Below are 20,222 nucleotides of genomic sequence, written 5' to 3'. Positions count from 1 at the left end.
TTTTGGACATGCGCCCCCCTTCGTGTGCCAACCGCGGACTTGCCCCCCGAATTTGTGCCTCAAACCCCCCCACCTTCGTCAACCATCGTACAGAAACCATTGCAAAAGCTCTTGACAACCTAAAATAACATAATTAACGCTGTGCACATCATACATAGGATGTAGTTTTGCTGATTGAAATTATTACTTCAAAAAGAGAATACAGCTCTATCCCATCTGAGCCGATTCTATGAGCACATTATATAAATTTGTGGTTCACTTTGGTAAGTCGTAAGCGGTTCTGGCTTTTGATGTAGATAAGAGCAGAAAACGTTACTTCACAGAGCCAAGCAGAGGCAAAAGTACATCAGTTACTAAGTTTGTAAGTTCAGGATCATCTGCTTCGACCGACAGAAAACTTTTAGCTCCACAGGCAGAACGAGTCTGACTTGGTTACCGCTCTGTGGTAATACTCAGTTTAATTAAGCCTGAGCTTTTTGAGGTAAGAGAGTCACACAAAATGTTCTGTAGTAGCTGGTGTTTATTTAAAACCGCAGCATTCATTAATAACAGTAAAAACGGAAAGATGACTGAAAAAAGAAACTTTACGCTTCGCATAAAATGAATTGACGCCTGAATCACTTATATCGATACTGTGAACAGGGCATCTCTCCTAAAGACACACACACGTCGTTGCCTTTGTCACCGGGTTATCTTCACTGTTAGCCCTATTTTTAAGGGTTTTTTCAGACTGAACTTTAAACGTGCGTGTGTGCGTGGTCAGTTAGCTATCAAATATGTCTGCCGTGGGTGAAAAATTAATTGCTTTAGTTTTAGAAGTAAAAAAAAATCTCGTAATGCCACGACCCCTGGTCAGGCACTCGCACCCCCCCAGACAGGTACTCGCGCCCCCCACAGGTTGAAAACCCCTGTTCTAGACTTTATCAGTGGTTACAGGACGCTGCCCATGGGGCGCTGTTGGCTGGATATATTTTTGGTTGGTGGACTATTCTCAGTCCAGCAGTGACAGTGAGGTGTCTTATACACTCATACCAGCACAACACACACTAACACACCACCACCATGTCAGTGTCACTGCAGTGCTGAGAATGATCCACCACCTAAATAATACCTACTATGTAGTGGTCCTGTGGGGGTCCTGACCATTGAAGAACAGCATGAAAGGGGGCTAACAACACATGCAGAGAAACCGACTACAGTCAGTAATTGTAGAACTACAAAGTGCTTCTATATGGTAAGTGGAGATGATAAAATGGACAGTGAGTGTAGAAACAAGGAGGTGGTTTTAATGTGGCTGATCAGTGTATTTTGATTTGTTTTGCAGATGGGTTTACCATACTCATACACCTTAGAAAGGCTGTTCATCTTTGTGAAGTAACTGATTTACTAATTAATTACACTGACAGTTTTAGTAAATGGTTGCAATTGTGTTACAATGGAAAAAATTACCAAATGGTTATTTAGCAGATTAAAATTTATTATAAGCACATGTTGAAGTGCCACATGCTTTTATAAACATAGCTACACATGTTCACTACATACATGAATAAATTCCTCTCCATACTGTCATTATTAAAACCAGAATTACAGATGTGTATTAACCAGCACTTTCTGTGGAATCTATAGCAATTCTGTCTAGCATGAAGAGTCATTTAAAACTCCAAGCTGGCTCTCACTCTCAGACCTTTGGTTATCATGTAAAATTCAAACCTCTGAAATGGAAAAAGTAAGACCATTTCATTTTGCCCTTTCTGCTATTAATGTCCTTTTTGATCCTTTTTAGCTTTACCAGCGAAAATGCACACTTTTTACCCATATGCTACAGAATAATACAGAAGGCACTGTACTCTCAGTGGACATGACAGAGTTACAAAAAGCCTTTAATGGAAGCAGAGAGCGTAAAAAAGGTTCAGGATAAATTGAAATTAAATTTATATATTTCATTCCATGGCCATGTCCTTTTTGCAAATAGGAAAATACACTAATGCAACAGTTTCTCCTTGAATGGTTTGACTGGGACACAAACACTGGACCATTGAAACGGTTCAGCTGATACTGAATGCTGTAAAGCTTTATCTGTCAAAGCAACATTTATACAAATACTAATAATTAGCTGCTGTATCAGTGCTGTTAGTTCTCAATATAGAGACGATATACTTTGTACGTACTTTCATTTCACACATCATTGATGTAAATCCTTTTACCCAAAAGCAGCCACTGTCACCTTATACACCGATCAGCCATAACATTAAAACCACCCCCTTGTTTCACTCACTGTCCATTAGGACCAATACAGAGCAGGTATTATTTGGGTGGTGGGTCATTCTTAGCACTGCAGTGACACTGACACGGTGGTGGTGTGTTAGTGTGTATTGTGCTGGTATGAGTGTATAAGACACAGCAATGCTGATGGAGTTTTTAAACACTTCACTGTCACTGCTGGACTGAGAATAGTCCACCAACCAAAAATATATCCAGCCAACAGCACCCCGTGGGCAGCGTCCTGTGACCACTGATGAAGGTCTAGAAGATGACCAACTCAAACAGCAGCAATATATGAACGATCGTCTCTGACTTTACATCTACAAGGTGGACCAACTAGGTAGAAGTGTCAAATAGAGTGGACATGGTATTTAAAAACTCCAGCAGCACTGCTGTGTCTGATCCACTCATACCAGCACAACACACACTAACACACCACCACTATGTCATTGTCACTGCAGTGCTGAGAGTGATCCACCACCTAAATAATACCTGCTTTGTGATGGTCTTGTGGGGACAGGGTGAAAGCAGGCTAAAAAGGTATGTAGAGAAACAGATTGACCCCAGTCAGTAATTGTAGAACTACAAAGTGCTTCTATATGGTGTGGAGTGGAGCTGATAAAATGGACAGTGAGTGTAGAAACAAGGAGGTGGTTTTAATGTTATAGCTGATCAGTGTATATACGTATATACTGTATATATATATATATATATATATATATATATATTTATATATATATATATAAAGTAATGGGCAGCCATTTAAGGCCTCCTCATAGCTTGTGTGAACTTAATACATCCATGTATGGATGTCCAGACAGACAGAGAGATAGATAGTTTGATTGATTCTAGCCCGGATCTCAGCAGTGGTGGCCACTCAAGCACCCTTTTTGATGAAACTTTAAAGCTCTTTGTGTATGTTATGTTTCCCCTTTTTGTGGTAATACAACTTTTATTGGAGCTGGTATGGACCATACAAAATTGTGTAAGCTATGATGATTTATTTAATTCAGCATAATTTACAACATTGTAAAAAGCATCTTGTGATGCTACTGAATGCTCAGTTTTTTCTGTCTTCAAGTGCCTCCATAAATGCTGGATAAGGTTTAGATTAGGTGACTGTGCAGGACTTCAGGTTTTTGTTGCAATGTATTAAGATTTGTAATTGTTTTAAAGCTTCTTACAACCCCAATTCGAAAGTTGGGACAGCATGGAAAATGCAAATAATGTTTGGTCTGGTCAACTTCATTTTATTTATTAATAAACATCCATTCCTGCATTTCAGGCCTGCAACACATTCCAAAAAAAGTTGGGACAGTAAAGCATTTACCACTTTGTAATGTAATAAGATGTGCGTAACAGTACGAGGTCGTCGTTGTCGCGTTTTCCATTTTAAAATTCTCCACACATTCTCTATTGGGGACAGGTCAGGACTGCAGACTCTGTATTGTAGTGCTTGACAAAGGTTTGCCAAAGTAATCCCTTGCCCATGTGGTTATATCAGCTATTGTTGAGTGGCAGTTCTTGATGCAGTGCCATCTGAGGGATCAGAGATCAGCTTAAGCCCTTGGCCTTTATGCACTGAAATTATTTCCTATTCCTTGAATCATTTAATGATATTATGCACTGTAGAGGGAGAAATATCCAAATCCCTTCCAATCTCTCTTTGAGGTACATTGTTTTTAAACTTTTCAATCATTTTTAGCATGCTTTTGTTGACAAACTGGAGATCCTCTGATCATCTTTGCTCATCAAAGACTCAGCCTTTCCTGGATGCTGCTTTTGTACCGAACCATGATTATAATCACCTGATGACATCACCTGTTTGGAATCACATCATTATTTAGTTTTTTCACCTCATTACTATCCCTAAATTGCCCCCGTCCCAACCTTGTTTGGAATGTGTTGCAGGTCTGAAATGCAGGAATGGAGGTTTATTAACAAATGAAATGAAGTTGAGCAGATAAAACATGAAATATGTTGGGTTCAAACTGTCTGCAATCAAATAAAAGTCAAAGTAAATGTAAGGAGCACTGCATTTTTATTTTATTTGCATTTTACATACTGTCCCAACTGCTTCTGATTTGGGGTTGTATTTTTACAATTTTATTTCTAAATTGGAAAAACAATTTTCTCTGAATGTTAGAGAACAGGAGTCTAACATAATGAAAACATGTAAGCCAAACTGCATCTGAATTTGTGTGTATGAGCTGGGTTATCAGCCTGATAAGGCCACCACAATCTTTTTGTCCCGCCCTCCACCCCACAAGTTTCTCAGAAACTAATTAAATCTGTTGAATGAACCATGAATTAATGAGGGCATAAGAAGCATGGCACAGAAAAATTGACTCCTAGAGGCTCAACAGGTTCAAAAACTGCATGAAAGAAAACAATTGGGATTATGCATAATTGAAGTTTCACCCAAGGGAACACAAGCTATCATATCACAATTATTTGTACAAAAGCATAGAGAATATCAATGTAATGCAGTGCAGATAGCACTATTGTGACCTACACAGTATGGCCTAAATGTATGTGGACAGCTATAGTAATTATTGAATTCAGGTGTTTAAACCACACAAATTGCAAACTTTTATGCTGTGCACAAAGTTAGCTACACAAAGGCATGATATGGACATAAATTCTCATGAATTTCACACTTCACAAAATCATGTGTAAAGCTTTATGGAAAAGTGGATGCTGTCATAGCCTCAAAGCTTGAGTCAACTTCATATTAAGGTTCACTAATTTTGGATTACTACTTTACTAAATAGTTCTCTTCACTAACTTCCTGTAGCTGCACGCATTCAGTTTAAAACACTGACGCTTGCCTACAAAGTCAAAAATGGACCAGCCCCAAGCTACCTTCGTGGCCTAATCAAACCCCGCTCTGTACCACGCAACCTCCGAGCCTCTAGTCTCGCTCGACTTGATCCTCCACCCAGGACTCGAGGAAGACAAGCATCAAGGCTCTTCTCTGTTCTAGCGCCGAAGTGGTGGAACGAACTTCCTCTGTCTGTCCGAACATCTGAGTTTCTTGCTGTCTTTAAAAAACGATTAAAAACCCACCTCTTTACTACGCACTTAGGCTGACTTGTACTTATTTACTAACATTTTGTTCCATTCTTTTCCATTTCCAAAAAAAAAAAAAAACAGGTTTTAGCAGATTTATGTTCTTCGACTGTTGTTTACCTAAACTTGAGAAATAAAATGTTCACTATAAAAGCATTTCTGTAAGTCGCTCTGGATAAGAGCGTCTGCTAAATGCTGAAAATGTAAATGTAAATGTAAATAGTACGTTTAATAAGTATACTTCAAATATAATTGCACACTATGTAACATAGGATGTACAACCCCAAATCAGAAAAAGTTGGGACAAATGCAAATAAAATAAAAATACAGTGTTCCTAACATTTACTTTGACTTTTATTTGATTGTAGATGGTTTGAACCCAAGATATTTCATGTTTTGTCTGCTCAACTTCATTTCATTTATTAATATACCTTAATTCCTGCATTTCCTGAATACAGAGTTACATGCACAAATGTCACTTAAAACTTTACTGTGCAAAAAAGAAGCCTTATGTTAACCATGTCCAGAAGCGGCGTCGACTTCTCTGGGCTTGGCGACATCTAGCATGGACCATCACACAGTGGAAACGTGTATTGTGGTCAGATGAATCAGCATTCCAGGTCTTTTTTGGAAAAAAAAAAAGGACGCCGTGTGCTCCGGACCAAAGTCGAAAAAGACCATCCAGACTGTTATCAGCTACAAGTCCAAAAGCCAGGGTCTGTCATGGTATGGGGCTGTGTCAGTACCCCTGGCAAGGTCATTTACACTTCTGTGATGGCAGCATTAATGCAGAAAAGTACATTGAAACCTTAGAGCAACATATGCTGCCTTCAAGACATCATCTTTTCCAGGGATGTCCATGCATTTTTTAACTTAACAATGCAAAACCACATGCTGCACACATTACAAAGGCATGGCTACAGAAAAAGAGGGTACAGGTATTGGACTGGCCTGCCTGCATTCCTGTCCCCAATAGAGAATGTGTGGAGAATTTCGAAACAAAAAATGTCACAACAACGACAACCCCGTACTGTTTGCAGGAAGAATGGGACAAAATAAAAGATGAAACACTAAATCACTTGGTATCCTCGGTGCCAAAACGTCTTTTAAGTGTGGTGAAAAGAAATGGCAACATTACAAAGTGGTGAATGCTTTACTGTCCCAAATATTTTTTTAAATGTGTTGCAGGCCTGAAATGCAGGAATGGATGTTTATTAATAAATGAAATTAAGTGGACCAGACAAAACATGAAATATCTCAGCGTCATAATGTCTGCAATGAAATAAAAGTCAAAGTAAATGTAAGTGGTGTAAAAGTAAATGGGGGTTGTAGTTTTGGGACAGATAATAACTTATGTGCTGTTTAAATGTTTACTGCTGCCTGTTGTAGCCCCCTCCAACATGTGTGCAGTACCAACTGCCTCTTTTCACCTGAACGAGCCGTGTACGGAGAGCCACCCCCGCATTACTCAGCAGAGGTCATAATTGCCTCAGTTATGAGGAGTTCCCTGTCCGGCTCCCACCCTCTATGAATAACAGGAGTGCCACAGGCTAGCGCACGACTCCTCTAACGTGTACAGCCCCCAGCTACTTCTTTTACATACACCAGTTCTTTTTCAGTTTTTACATTTATGACATTTAGCAAATGCATTCATTCAAAGCAACTTACATTTGTGATTAAATACAACACAAGCAATCAAGGGATAAGGGCCTTGCTCAGGGGACCAAAAGTAAAAACCTGGTGGTGGTGGGGCTTAAGCAATCAACCTCCTAATCAATAGACCAGTTTCTTTATTGCTCTGCTACTAATGCACCATTAAGTATTTTCCCCTTTTAAGGTGGTGCTCTGACAAATCAGTAGAAGTCACTGTTTCAGATGCAAGGACGATATACCCCATCAGGTCTACCCTTCCTTAGACATAGCAAATGTGTTTGAAGAAAACCTGGCCAGGCTTTATTATTTCAAACATTTCTATTTGTTTTTGAGCAAGTAATTGATTAGTGTTGGGGTGTAATAATGATTAAATTCTGTTCCAAAAAAAGTCATTAAAGGTCCCTGAACTGCAAAGCTTAATGTCCTTCCCACAATAAAAACCTAATTATCGAGTTAATTCTCAGACTCCTTATGTGCTAAATCAAGTGGATTAGCCAAAATGTATCAAATATTTGAAAGCAAGACTCACAGTCCAGCCTCCTACATCAGTGCTCATGTCACAGTAGACCTGGAAGCCTGACGGATAGTGTGAAGGAAATATGGAGTAGATCCCGTCTTGGTGCTGTCCACTGGCATAGATATCACTGCAGTCTCTAGGTCTGGAGGCTGCAAGAAAGCAAAAAAAAAGAAAGACATGCCAACATCATCAATCATCATTAACACAGCAGATACCATGTGTCACTCTGGACACACATCAAAACCAATAGCATTAATCACTCTGAGAGTGTACACATACAACTGGACAGCAAAGCAGCAGGGAAAGAAGTGTCCTTACCATCTCCACTGCTGCACCCCCTAGGCCAAACATTGCTGTGCACTGGAACACTCTGAAGATCTGCCTTTAGTAAACCCTTCACACTGCCGTGTCCCTTCTGTATTGAGTCGAGAGCATCTCTGACCGAGTTTACAATGTTCATCACGTTGACTTGGCTCTCTGATAACAGCTGAAGTAAGAGAAAGAGAATGGTCATACAAGAGATGTAAGTTTTCATATTAAAAATTCTTCTTCTCCAGTGTATCAATTCTTTTAATGCTTTTTACAATGTTAATCAAGTCCCAACACCAATTTAAGCAAATTCTATATATTACACATATTTTTATTTTAAATTTGTGTGGCATAATACAACCCCAAATCAGAAAAAGTTGGGACAGCATGGAAAATGCAAATAATAAAAAACACAGAGTTTCTTACATTTACTTTGACTTTTATTTGATTGCAGACAGGATGAACCTGAGATATGTTATGTTTTATCTGCTCAATTTCATTTCATTTATTAATAAACATCCATTCCTGCATTTCAGGCCTGCAACACATTCCAAAAAAAATTGGGACAGTAAAGCATTTACCACTTTGTAATGTTGCCATTCTTTTTCACCACACTTAAAAGTCGTTTTGGCACCGAGGATACCAAGTGATTTAGTGTTTCAGCTTTTATTTTGTCCCATTATTCCTGCAAATTATCTTCTTCTCTTATTCACACATTCTCTATTAGGGACAGGTCAGGACTGCAGGCAGGCCAGTCCAGTACCCGTACCCTCTTCTTCCGCAGCCATGCCTTTGTAATATGTGCAGCATGTGGTTTTGCATTGTCTTGTTGAAAAATGCATGGACGCCCCTGAAAAAGATGACGTCTTGAAGGCAGCACATGGTGCTCTAAGATCTCAATGTACTTTTCTGCATGAATGCTGCCATCACAGAAGTGTAAATGACCTTTGCCAGGGGCACTGACTCAGCCCCATACCATGACAGACCCTGGCTTTTGGACTTGTTGCAGATAACAAGTCTGGATGGTCCTTTTCATATTGGCTCTAGAGCACATGGTGTCCATTTTTTCCAAAAAAAGACCTGGACTGCTGATTCATCTGATTACAATACACGTTTCCACTGTGTGATGATCCATCCTAGATGCCTTCAAGTCCAGAGAAGTCAACGCCACTTCTGGACATGGTTAACATAAGGCTTTTTTTGCACAGTAAAGTTTTAAGTGGCATTTGTGCATGTAACTCTGTACTGTAGTGCTTGACAAAAGTTTGCCAAAGTAATCCCTTTGCCCATGTGGTTATATCAGCTATTGTTGAGTGGCGGTTCTTGATGCAGTGCCGTCTGGTGGATCAGAGATCACAGGCATTCAGCCTAAGCTTAAGCCCTTGGCCTTTACACACTGAAATTCCTCCTGATTCCTTGAATCGTTAAATGATATTATGCACTGTAGAGGGAGAAGCATGCAAATCCCTTCCAATCCTTTCTTTGAGGTACATTGTTTTGTTTAAACAATTCAATCATTTTCTCATGCATTTGTTGACAAACTGGAGATCCTCTGATCATCTTTGCTCATCAAAGACTCAGCCTTTCCTGGATGCTGCTTTTGTACCAAACCATGATTACAATCACCTGATGACATCACCTGTTTGGAATCACATCATTATTTAGTTCTTTCACCTCATTACTAGCCCTAAATTGCCCCCGTCCAAACTTTTTTGGAATGTGTTGCAGACATGAAATGCAGGAATGGAGGTATATTAACAAATGAAATGAAGTTGATCAGATAAAACATGAAATATCTTGGGTTCAAACTGTCTGAAATCAAATAAAAGTCAAAGTAAATGTAAGGAACACTGCATTTTTATTGTATTTGCATTTTCCATACTGTCCCAATTTTGCCATGTACAGTAATGTGCTGTAAACAAGCAATATGTTCAATGTACGATTATTCAATTTCTTTCTTTATTCATTCATTTATTTCTAATGACTGTTTTATCCTGATCACTGCTATGCTGGGTTCTGAGCCAATCCCATAAACATGATGCACAGGGAGGAAATACATGCTGAACCGTGCATGAATCCCTCATGGGACTCACTCACTAAGAGTAGCTAGTCCACCAGTTCCAAACCGCCATTTTTTTTATGAGAAGAAGGGAATCCAGAGTAGGCAAGCAGAAACAAGAAAAATTGAATTATACCTAGGATCTTAAAGCTGTACGGCACCAACTCTAGCTGTTGCACCGCAGGGTCAAGAACAACAAATGAACCGTCAAAATTATAAAACGTGAGGAAAACTCCACAGGGCACAATTCAGCAAACTAGGTTCAAATTTTGTAGACTAAATTTCATGGAGGCAATAATATGGAGAGGAAGTGCTTACGTTAGTCATCTTCTGTGTAAACCCCAGTCTCCAATTAACAAAAATGATCTCTAAAATCTCTGCTGCTTTCCTTCATCACATTAAAATGCCTCGAGGGTGATGTGAACATTACTGTCCGACAGACTGTGTGTGAGAGAGAGGAAGTCTTTGTGTGTGTGTATGTGTGTGTCTTTGGGGAGGTTGGAAGCTGAAGCATGTTCCCATGCCGTGACTTGTGGCCTCTTTTAAGTTGACAGTTTGTGGCCTTTGGTGAAAATGATGATAGTTGAAGTGCTGGTCAGTTGGTACCGTGTACTGTTTGGATATCAACAATCTTTGGTCTCAGCGCAAATTCTGCTCACACTTCTCTCTTTTCATGTTACCATAGCAACCGTGCTTACTAGCCATTCACGTGGAAGATAGGAGCAATAAAAATGTGATAAAAAATACATGATGGAGCACACAGGATATGTGCTTTACTTTTTATTTAAAGCCAAAACTTGACACACTGGTTCGTTTAAGGTAGCCTCTCATGTCCGATGATGACTTTCTTTGTTGTTTTTAAGGTGGAACTAATAATTTTTAACAATATATTATTATTATTATTTTTATCATTATTCGCATATTATTATTATTATTATTATTAATTATTATTACTATCATCTCAGAAAGTTAGTAAATATAGGAACTTCTGTACATCTCTTTTATATTGGAAAAATATGCTGAGTTAAAAATACAGTGGTACCTTGTAACTCAACGTCCCATAAACTCAAAACCTTTAAAACTCAACGTCCTTCGTCGAGAAAATACCCTTAAACTCAATGTTTCCCTTAAACTCAACGTGTTAAATTTTTTTTTTTTAAGTGTATTTATTTAATTTCAGATTAAAATTAACAATGAACAGTCATTTTGTTCAGCGCTTGGCTTGAGTGGTGCGGTAAAACGTCATCAAAAAGTGAATATGAGACGAATCTGCATTTGTGTGGAATAACCATCAGATTCACTCTGAAAGCGTCCACATGTATCTGTGTTTAGCTGGATTTTCCTCCTGTTTCACTTTTAAACTTGTGTTACAGCTCGGGGTTCTGAGAAATTGTAAGAATCAGCTTGCCTAAAACATATGCAGTTCCACGGGACCATGGAACACATTAACAGGTTTCCCATACATCCTTATGGGAAAAAATATCTTGAAACTCAACGTCTTTTAAACTCAAAGGCAGTCCCAGAACCAACTGACGTTGAGTTTCAAGGTACCAATGTATACACTGCTCAAAAAAATTGAGAGAACATTTAAATCACACATCGGATCTTAATGAACAAAAGATTTAAGTTGAATATGTTTACTGATATAAATTGTGTACAGTCAATGGAAAAAAAATTAACAATCCAGTGAGGCCTGGATTCCAAATACCCAAAAATCAAAGTACAAAATGTAAATCACAGGCTGATCTGATTTACTTGAATTTCATCATGGTAGCTCAATGTGACTCAGTAGTGTGTATGGCCCCCACATGTGTAAACGCACTCCCATCATCTGGGCATGCTCTTGATGAGATAGCAAAGAGTGACCTGGAGGATCTCCTGCCAGACCTGGATCAGGGCTTGGCGGGGTCAGATGAACTTATACATAATGTCCCAAAGGTTTGCAATTGGATTTAGGTGTGTGGAATGTGAGGCCAGTCAATGACGGCAGTTCCTTGAGGACTAACGCATTAACTACACACTCTAACCACATGAGACTGGGCATTGTCCTGCACCAGGAGGAACCCAGGGCCCACTGCACCAATGAAATGTCTGACAATGGCTCTGAGGATTTCATCTCAGTAACTAACAGCAACCAGGTTACCGTTGGCTATTACATGGTGGTTTGTGCAAAACACCAATAATATACCTCCCCAGACCATTACTGACCCGCTGCCAAACCAGTCCTGCAGGGTGATATTGTAGTCAGCACAAGACACACCATAAACCTGATCTCATCTGACAGCAGACACTTATCTATGAAGCCATATCTGGTGTTATCTGGCGAATGCCAATTGAGCTGGATGGTTCTGGGCTGTGAGCACAGGTCCCACTAGAGAATGTTGGACCCTCATGCAGTATTTTTTAGGGCTCCAACAATGCTCCCTCTGTTCCAACTTGCACCAAGGAGCGGATAGCGATGCTACTGCTGGGTCTATGCCCTTTTACCACCCTGTCCAGCCCATGTCCTGGTATCTCACTTATGCTCTTAAGACTATGCTGGGAGACCTTCTTGTGATGACATGTATGGATGTGCCATCCAGGAAGAGCTGGACTACCATCAAACATTCCTGTGATGGCATGTATGGATGTGCTATCCGGGAGAAGCTGGATCTCCTGTGCAACCTAAAAGGGCTGCAGGTACCACCTTATCTTACCAGTAGTGACAAGAACACTAGCAAAACACAAAACTGTGAAATCTCAGTCAGAAAGGATAAAGAGAGAGTAATTGTCTGTGGCCACTACCTGCAAAACCAATCCCTTTTTGGAAGTGTCTTGCTGTTGCCTATCCACTTTACCTGTTGTCACTTAATTGCACCAAAGCAGGTAAAGATGATTCACAATCACCTATGCTTGCAAAATTGAAAGATTGATAAGCCTGCTCTTACTGTTTCTCAACATTACTTAAAGTTGCTAGCTGAGTCGCTTTTAATAATCAGAAACAAACTAAAACCTTCTTTTTTTTTTTTTTTTTCACAGACTGCCATATCATCAATAATCTACTAACACAGCAGGCATCTGAGCGTGGAACATGCTTCTGACTTTTTTTGGTTGCTGATAGCAGTGGAGAAGCAAGATTAATGAAAACTCCATCAAATCCTTTTAATCGTTTACTGTAAGTGACTATAAGCCTATGAAGGATTTTTGTACAGATATTAGGCTTACTCTTAGCTGTTATGCTATAAGCTTACTCTTATCAAAATGTCATTTAAACAAGATATGGTCCAGATGGTTCTTTATACTTGAATACTTTACCATGAGCTGATATGTAAGTATTGTATTCCATTGGCATAAGATAAGACTTCACAGTTGATTTGACTGACACACTTTGGGACAGTGTGTGGTATAAAATAATACAGTTACTAATCTGAATCTAGATTGTGTCTTTTTTTTCCATTGCATAACTGTTATAAAATGTTGAAAACCCCTGCACTAACTGTTTACTGATTCACACATTGTAAAGTTGTAAGAATGAGAGTTGTCATGTCTAGTAGGATAGCATTAAATACAGCTAAGCAAATAGTACAGTTTCTAACAAGGTTCTATTAGGCATACCCTACAAAAGTTGTAAAAGATTATCTCCATCCAGTTTTTATTTATTTTTAAGCTGTTAAAGTCTAGTAAATTTCTTGACAATGTACAAATAGAAGCGGTGAGCTGTTCAGCTGTTCTTAATTAAGCTCTGGAATGTATGCAAACAAATCTTACAGATGCCCAAAAATGTAATAAATACTAATAAACCACGGACAGACTGTATTAGTATACCCTCCAGGAAATTGTGAAGAAAGGCAAGGTGTCAGCAGTGTTGCCAGATTGGGCGGTTTTGCACCGAATTGGGCGGATTTTGTTGGAAATTGGTGGGTTTTGGCGGGTGGACAAAATTTGGGCTGGCTTAAAATATAAATAAAAAACTATTGCTTTCTAAAGCAGCTGGAATATAAATAGGCCTACCTTCTCCCACCACATCCAACGCGTTGTCAAAAGTTTGATTGACAGGTTATTCTTTCCAGTCCAAAAGACACTGTTGCCACGCCCATCAATACAGTGATTTGTTAGACGGCGTAGGCTAGGCTTTTTTTGGACTTGTTTCTCGGCTAACGGTTTTTACATAGTTCTTCATAACAACTGTACATATTTCTCCTGTTGGAAATGACAAGTGATGCTGAGTTGAGAGGTTAAACTTCTTTCTTTGCTTGCAAGTTTATTCTTATTTACTTGCAAAGGATTGCGTGTCCTATCATAAACAATGCATTTTAAAAACTTGGTAGGCAAGCAAAAATAATTTGACCTTCATAATTTATAATTACTGATATGTACATTTTAAGATATTAATTTGTAGGTCATGGTGGTTATACTGGTTTATATTTTTGAAATGCTAAACATCATCTGCTTATCCTGTGTTGTTTTTTTGAAAAGGTTTTTGGCTGGAAACCACTGTTGCAATCTGGCAAACCTGGGAGTCAGTGAGTAGTCATACTAGTGAAAGGCACTTGGAAAGTAGGATCAACTCTTACAGTATAAGGTCTAGTGAATTCACAGTCACAACAGCATCAGAAGTTACAATCAATGAATTGTGTATGAGGGAGGCAGCTTACAGAACAGTCCACAGAGGTGGACTTGCTTGTGTGTTTCGGATCATTGTGCTGCTACATATTACAACTGTGCTTAAGCTTTAGGTCATGAAAGGATATTCTCCTTCAGGATTTTCTGACAGAGAGCAGGATTCATGTTTTCTTTGATTATGAGAAGACATTCAGCTCCCGTGGAAGCAAAGAAGCCCTGATTTTCTTCTGGCAGAATATGGTGTTAGTTTTTCACCAGTGGCACCCATGTCTTTCAAAAAGTTACACCTTTGATTCATCAGTCCACAGAATATTATTCCAAAAGTCATGAAGTTCATTTAAAAGTTTTTGGCAAATTTGAGATGGCTCTTTCTTTTGGTAAAGAAGTGGTTTGCTTCTTGAAACTCCCCCATGGATACCATTATTGGCAAGTGTATTTCTTATAGCATAAAAGTTTTTACTGACCTACACTGTAGCAAGTGAGGCCTACAGTTCTTTAAATGTCATCAATGTTTGGTAAAATTTTGGAAGGTTGGCCACTCCCTGGAAGGTTCACCACTCATCTAAGTTTTCTCCATTTGTTGATACTTACTGTGGTTTGCTGGAGTCTTAGTTTTTTTTTTTTTTAACTATTTTCAGGCTGATTTCAATGACTGTTTTGCATCTGTAGTTAAATCCCTTTAGAACATGGCATCATGTGCTACTTTCTGAAATCTTCCATCCTGCTTCAAACTGCCACACAGGTTTTATTGAAACCTGCTAATTAATGTTAATTAATTAAATGTAACAGGTCTCTGTACCACGCAACCTCCAAGCCTCTAGTCTGGCTCGACTTGATCCTCCACCCAGGACTCAAGAAAGACAAGCATCAAGGCCCGTCTCTGTACTTGCACCCAAGTGGTGAAACGAACTTCCTTTGTCTGTCCGAACATCTGACTCTCTTGCTGTCTTTAAAAAACGATTAAAAACCCACCTCTTTACTAAGCACTTAAGCTGACTTGTACTTACTTACTTATTTACGCTCTTATTCATTTCTTGCAAAAATGTTTTAGCAGATTTGTGTTCTTGGACTGTTGTCTATCTAAACTAGAGTAAGGTAGTGTTCACTATGGAAGCACTTCTATAAGTCGCTCTGGATAAGAGCATCTGCTAAATGCCGAAAATGTAAATGTAGTAATTATGTACGAATATAGCTAGTAAAATTTAACCCAATTGTCAACTGAATTTGGTTAACTGGTTGATTTAGCAGCAAATGGGGCAATTACTTTTTCACATAGGGCCAGGTGGGGCTAAATAGGCTAAATGTCAATTCCTCAAATAAATACAATTCTCATTTAAAAAAGCACTTTGTGGTTACGTGGGTTATCTTTGATACTAAAAGTAGTTTGATGATCTGAAACGTGTGACAAAAATGCAAAAACAGAAACACTGAAAGTGTCTAAAGATTGATAAATAGACAGACATTTATTCTTCTCTCTTAGAACCAAGTGTGAATGATCCGCAATCATAAAATATATGCAAAATATCACTTTAAAGCAACATAGCAAAATAGAAAAGTGCCAGGTAAAAATACTAGTTAGTCAATCTATTGTATGTCTAGTGTTTAAAGAAGTCATACCAATGTAAGGTGCACATGTTACCTGCTGTTTACCCCATGCTTTCTAGACCTGTTTAAATGTACTGTACAGTGATTCCAAATCCCATTTCACCTGTTTCTTTTATTTTTTACATTTTCTGTTGCAGTAAGAGACTTTACACTTCACAGAAATTGGTGTTATGGTTTTAAATTGTTGCAGCTCTATAAAAGCTTTTTATGCTTTCATTAAAACTCCTATTCACAATATGCTGCACCAACGTCTTTTATACTGTAGTTATACATACCACTGTACAACATTTCATCACACAATGTAATACTAAAACTATTTAAATAATTTACTTATTATTTAGAGTATTTTAACCTCACTGCTATACATTACCCAAAAAGGATTTTACTTGGGAATCTGGTTCCATCTTTCTTTGCTGTTTCAGGCTATTTTTTTCTTTGACATTTTTTTTTGCCTAGGGCTTCTGCAATTGGGTTTCATATCCAGACTCCTTTAAAGCTGCTTTGCAACAATGTATTTTATATAAACAGTGTATTTTATATAAACAATGTATTTTATATAAATTCTGTACATTTAAAATTTAGTTTAATAAAATTTTCAGAACGCTTTTGTTAACTTGAATCTGTTTCAAAAGCTTGACCCATGAAGATACCAACACCATTGCCAGATAAATTGGGGATTTTTTAAAATTGCATTAAAAAGAAAAATCTGGGGGTGTCCAGGTGGCGGTGTTGAAACTCAGTGTTGTCACCGGGGCGGGCATGATTGGCAGTGCCTGCAGCAGATACGGTGGCCAATTAGGGTGGGGGCCAGACTATGTGTGGGTGGGTAGGTCTTTATACGCTGTGTAAGTGTGGCCACAAATTCCAAAAAAAAAACTTAATTACTTGCAATCTTATATCTACTTGCGAGTCTTTGGGTTCCGGGGGGAGTATGGTTGCAAAGCTGAAACTTAAAGGAATTGACGGAAGGGCACCACCAGGAGTGGAGCCTGCGGCTTAATTTTTAGGGACAGTGGTAGCCTAGTGGGTAGAGCTTTGGGCTATCAACCGGAAGATTGGCGGTTCAAATCCAGGCAGCCACTGTTGGGTCCTTGAGCAAGGCCCTTAACCCTGTCTGCTTCAGGGGCGCTGTACGATGGCTGACCCTGCGCTCTGACCCCAGCTTCCAAACAAGCTGGGATATGCAAAGAAAGAATTTCATTGTACTGTACACCTGTATATGTATAAATGACAAAGTATATCTAATCTAATCTAATCTATCTAATCTAATCTAATCTAAATCAAAATGTTATGTTTGAAATGATTCTTTTCTGAAGTTTGGCACAAAGTGGTGAGTCACAACCCATTGTCGCTTGTAAAGACTGAGCCTTTGGTGGATTCTCCTTTTATACTCCTATATCAGATTCCCTTATCTGTTACCAATATTGAGTGTTTTAAAAAACAAGATCGCAGCTTTTTTCAATTTTGTCGCAAGCATCATATTTTAAATGTGCAGTTAATCACTGAAAACATCTGAGGATTCTTCAAGATTCAACAGAAGTAACAAACCACATTTTTTATTCTTTTGCATCTTACACAACATCCCAACTATTTCAGAAAGGGGGTTGATAATGATAATGCCCAAATTATAGCCTGCAACCCATTCGAAAAATGTTGGGGCTTTGCAAAATGCTATGTGATCAGACAGTCAAACAGTTTACAACAAGATTGCGCAGTTTACACATGCAACGAATTTGGGGATATGTACAGTAAATCTACAGAAATCTCTGTGCCTAAAGAGTGAGGTCAAAGACATAGAAGTCATGCCATAGACATTATTGTGATAGAAAAATATGAGTAAGGGACTTCTTATAAAATCATATAATGTATTTTTACATATTTAGCAATCATTAGGTGTAGAATGTAAAACACATATCCAGCAAGAAGGTTTATAAGAGCACTGTGACTGAGGTCATGAAAGAGATAGAACGTGAAACATAAACATAACAAGGATGTAAAAACGAAAGATATCTAAGAAATAACAAGATCAGAATTATTTAGAAAATAGCAGATACTATGGCACTATGGCACCAAGATGTATCTTCTTATTTTTAAATATGTTTCATAGCATCTTACTGATTCTCTTTGTGTGTCCGACTCCGACTCCGAGGGGTTGGCGATGGAGAGGGCAATAGAGGTATAATAAGACCTATGTAAAATCAATTAGTTGTTCTTACTGCGGTAAGCTTCTATGCTGTTTGTGAGAATCCACAACTGTGCTTTCATTAAACTTCAATCCAGCTAAAAAGAATCTCTTGTGTCTGAGTTTGCTTTCTGACAGGAAAATTTCCACCACATTATCAAAAACATTCACCAATTCAAGTTTTAAAAGCCATTATCTGTAATGGTATGAGGGTGTGTAAATGAAATTCATAGGAGTAAGTTGCACATCTGTGTAGAAACAGTTATTTAAAAGCAGCACATACTCTCATCTATATAGCAACTTTTAGGGATGCCCCCACTTGTTTTAGCAAGACAATGCCAAGCAACATTCTTGCTTTGTGGTAAGTACAAGTGATAGACTGGCCTGCCTGCTGTCCAGACCTCTCTACTATTAAAAACATATGGCACATTGTGACATGATCATGCCATGCTGTTGTAATTAATACAGAGCGGTTTGCTGTTCTCATGTTGAAATACATCATATACACTATATTGCCAAAAGTATTCACTCACTCATCCAAATAATTGAATTCAGGTGTTCCAATCACTTACATGGCCACAGGTGTATTAATGCTTCAGCATACCAAGAAATTTTAGGCAATTTCATGCTCCTAACTTTGTGGGAACAGTTTGGGGATGGCCTCTTCCTGCTCCAACATAACTACGCACCAGTGCACAAAGCAAGGTCCATAAAGACATGGATGAGCGAGTTTGGTGTGGAAGAACTTGACTGGCCTGCACAGAGTCCTGACCTCAACCCGATAGAACACCTTTGGGATGAATTAGAGCGGAGACTGCGAGCCAGGCCTTCTCGTCCAACATCAGTGTCGGACCTTACAACTGCGCTTTTGGAAGAATGGTCAAAAATTCCCATAAACACACTCCTAAACTTTGTGGAAAGCCTTCCCAGAAGAGTTGAAGCTGTTATAGCTGCAAAGGGTGGGCCGACATCATATTAAACTCTATGGATTAAGAATGGGATGTCACTCAAGTTCATATGCGTGTGAAGGCAGACGAGCGAATACTTTTGGCAATATAGTGTAACTTCCATAGCCATTCAAAGAAAAGTGCCACATTTCATGGCAGTTGTTAAAAAACTCATAAATTGAATGATGTCTTTGTTTTGACACCCCCACCCCCTCTGTTTCCACAGAATCGTTAAACGAGGAGTGTAATTAATACTGCAAGCATTATCTTTTAGCAAAATGAACCTAGTTTAAGCATTCTTGTCAACACAATTGGGTCGATAAGACACAGATTGTCCCTAGACATGTTCACCACCCAAGATTTTGGTATGTGCCATCAGAAATACAAATAAAAACATAAGAGAAAGGACAGCAGTCACTGACCTGACATCAGCAGGAGCAGCAGTAAACAATAACCAGTGAACTAAACCACAATTATCTCTTTTCAACCCACACAAAACTCCTCTGCTAACAAAAAGGCACTTAGAGATTTCCAGCTAGAATTTTCAATAAGCAGTTTTTTAAATCTGAACAGAGGTCAGATCAAACAAAATTAATCTCCTGGGCAATAATTCAGTTCAATGTGTTCAGAGTGTTTTATTCCAAGAACACCCACTTACAGTAAAAGAATGGAACCTCATGAAGCATAATGATATTGGGCCACTTGTCTGCATACAGTACTTGGACATGCAACATGCTATAACAAAGGCAATGACCCCAACTGTGAAGCCAAAATAAATGTAGCGTTTTTAAATAAAATGAGTTAAAATTTACAGCCAAAACAGCTGTACAACATGCAAACAATATTAAATATGAATATTAAGTTCTGAGCGTATTTGCCAAATTTCTGTCTATTGCATCGATTACACTATACAGCCCAATGAATATGGACACCTGACTATAAGCTTGTTCAACATCCCATTCCAAAGCCCAACTCACACAAACTCCCTGCTGCCTTGTGACCATAACAACTTTT

At 38.7% G+C, this 20,222-nt stretch overlaps 1 protein-coding gene across 1 annotated transcript in view; it reads right to left on the bottom strand.

Annotated features, from left to right (window-relative positions):
• Nucleotides 1-20,222, bottom strand: part of LOC134317757 (fibrinogen C domain-containing protein 1-like) — a 103,656-nt gene that overhangs the window by 46,455 nt on the left and 36,979 nt on the right. The window contains exons 3-4 of the mRNA XM_062998480.1: nucleotides 7,823-7,991; nucleotides 7,517-7,653 (exon numbers count right to left, since the gene is read on the bottom strand). Coding sequence (XP_062854550.1) covers nucleotides 7,517-7,653; nucleotides 7,823-7,991 — 306 coding nt within the window. The remainder of the gene's footprint in view (nucleotides 1-7,516; nucleotides 7,654-7,822; nucleotides 7,992-20,222) is intronic.

Source organism: Trichomycterus rosablanca, chromosome 7 (assembly GCF_030014385.1).
Source record: "Trichomycterus rosablanca isolate fTriRos1 chromosome 7, fTriRos1.hap1, whole genome shotgun sequence".
NCBI lineage: Eukaryota > Metazoa > Chordata > Actinopteri > Siluriformes > Trichomycteridae > Trichomycterus > Trichomycterus rosablanca.
This window is presented reverse-complemented; position numbering and strand designations above follow the sequence as displayed.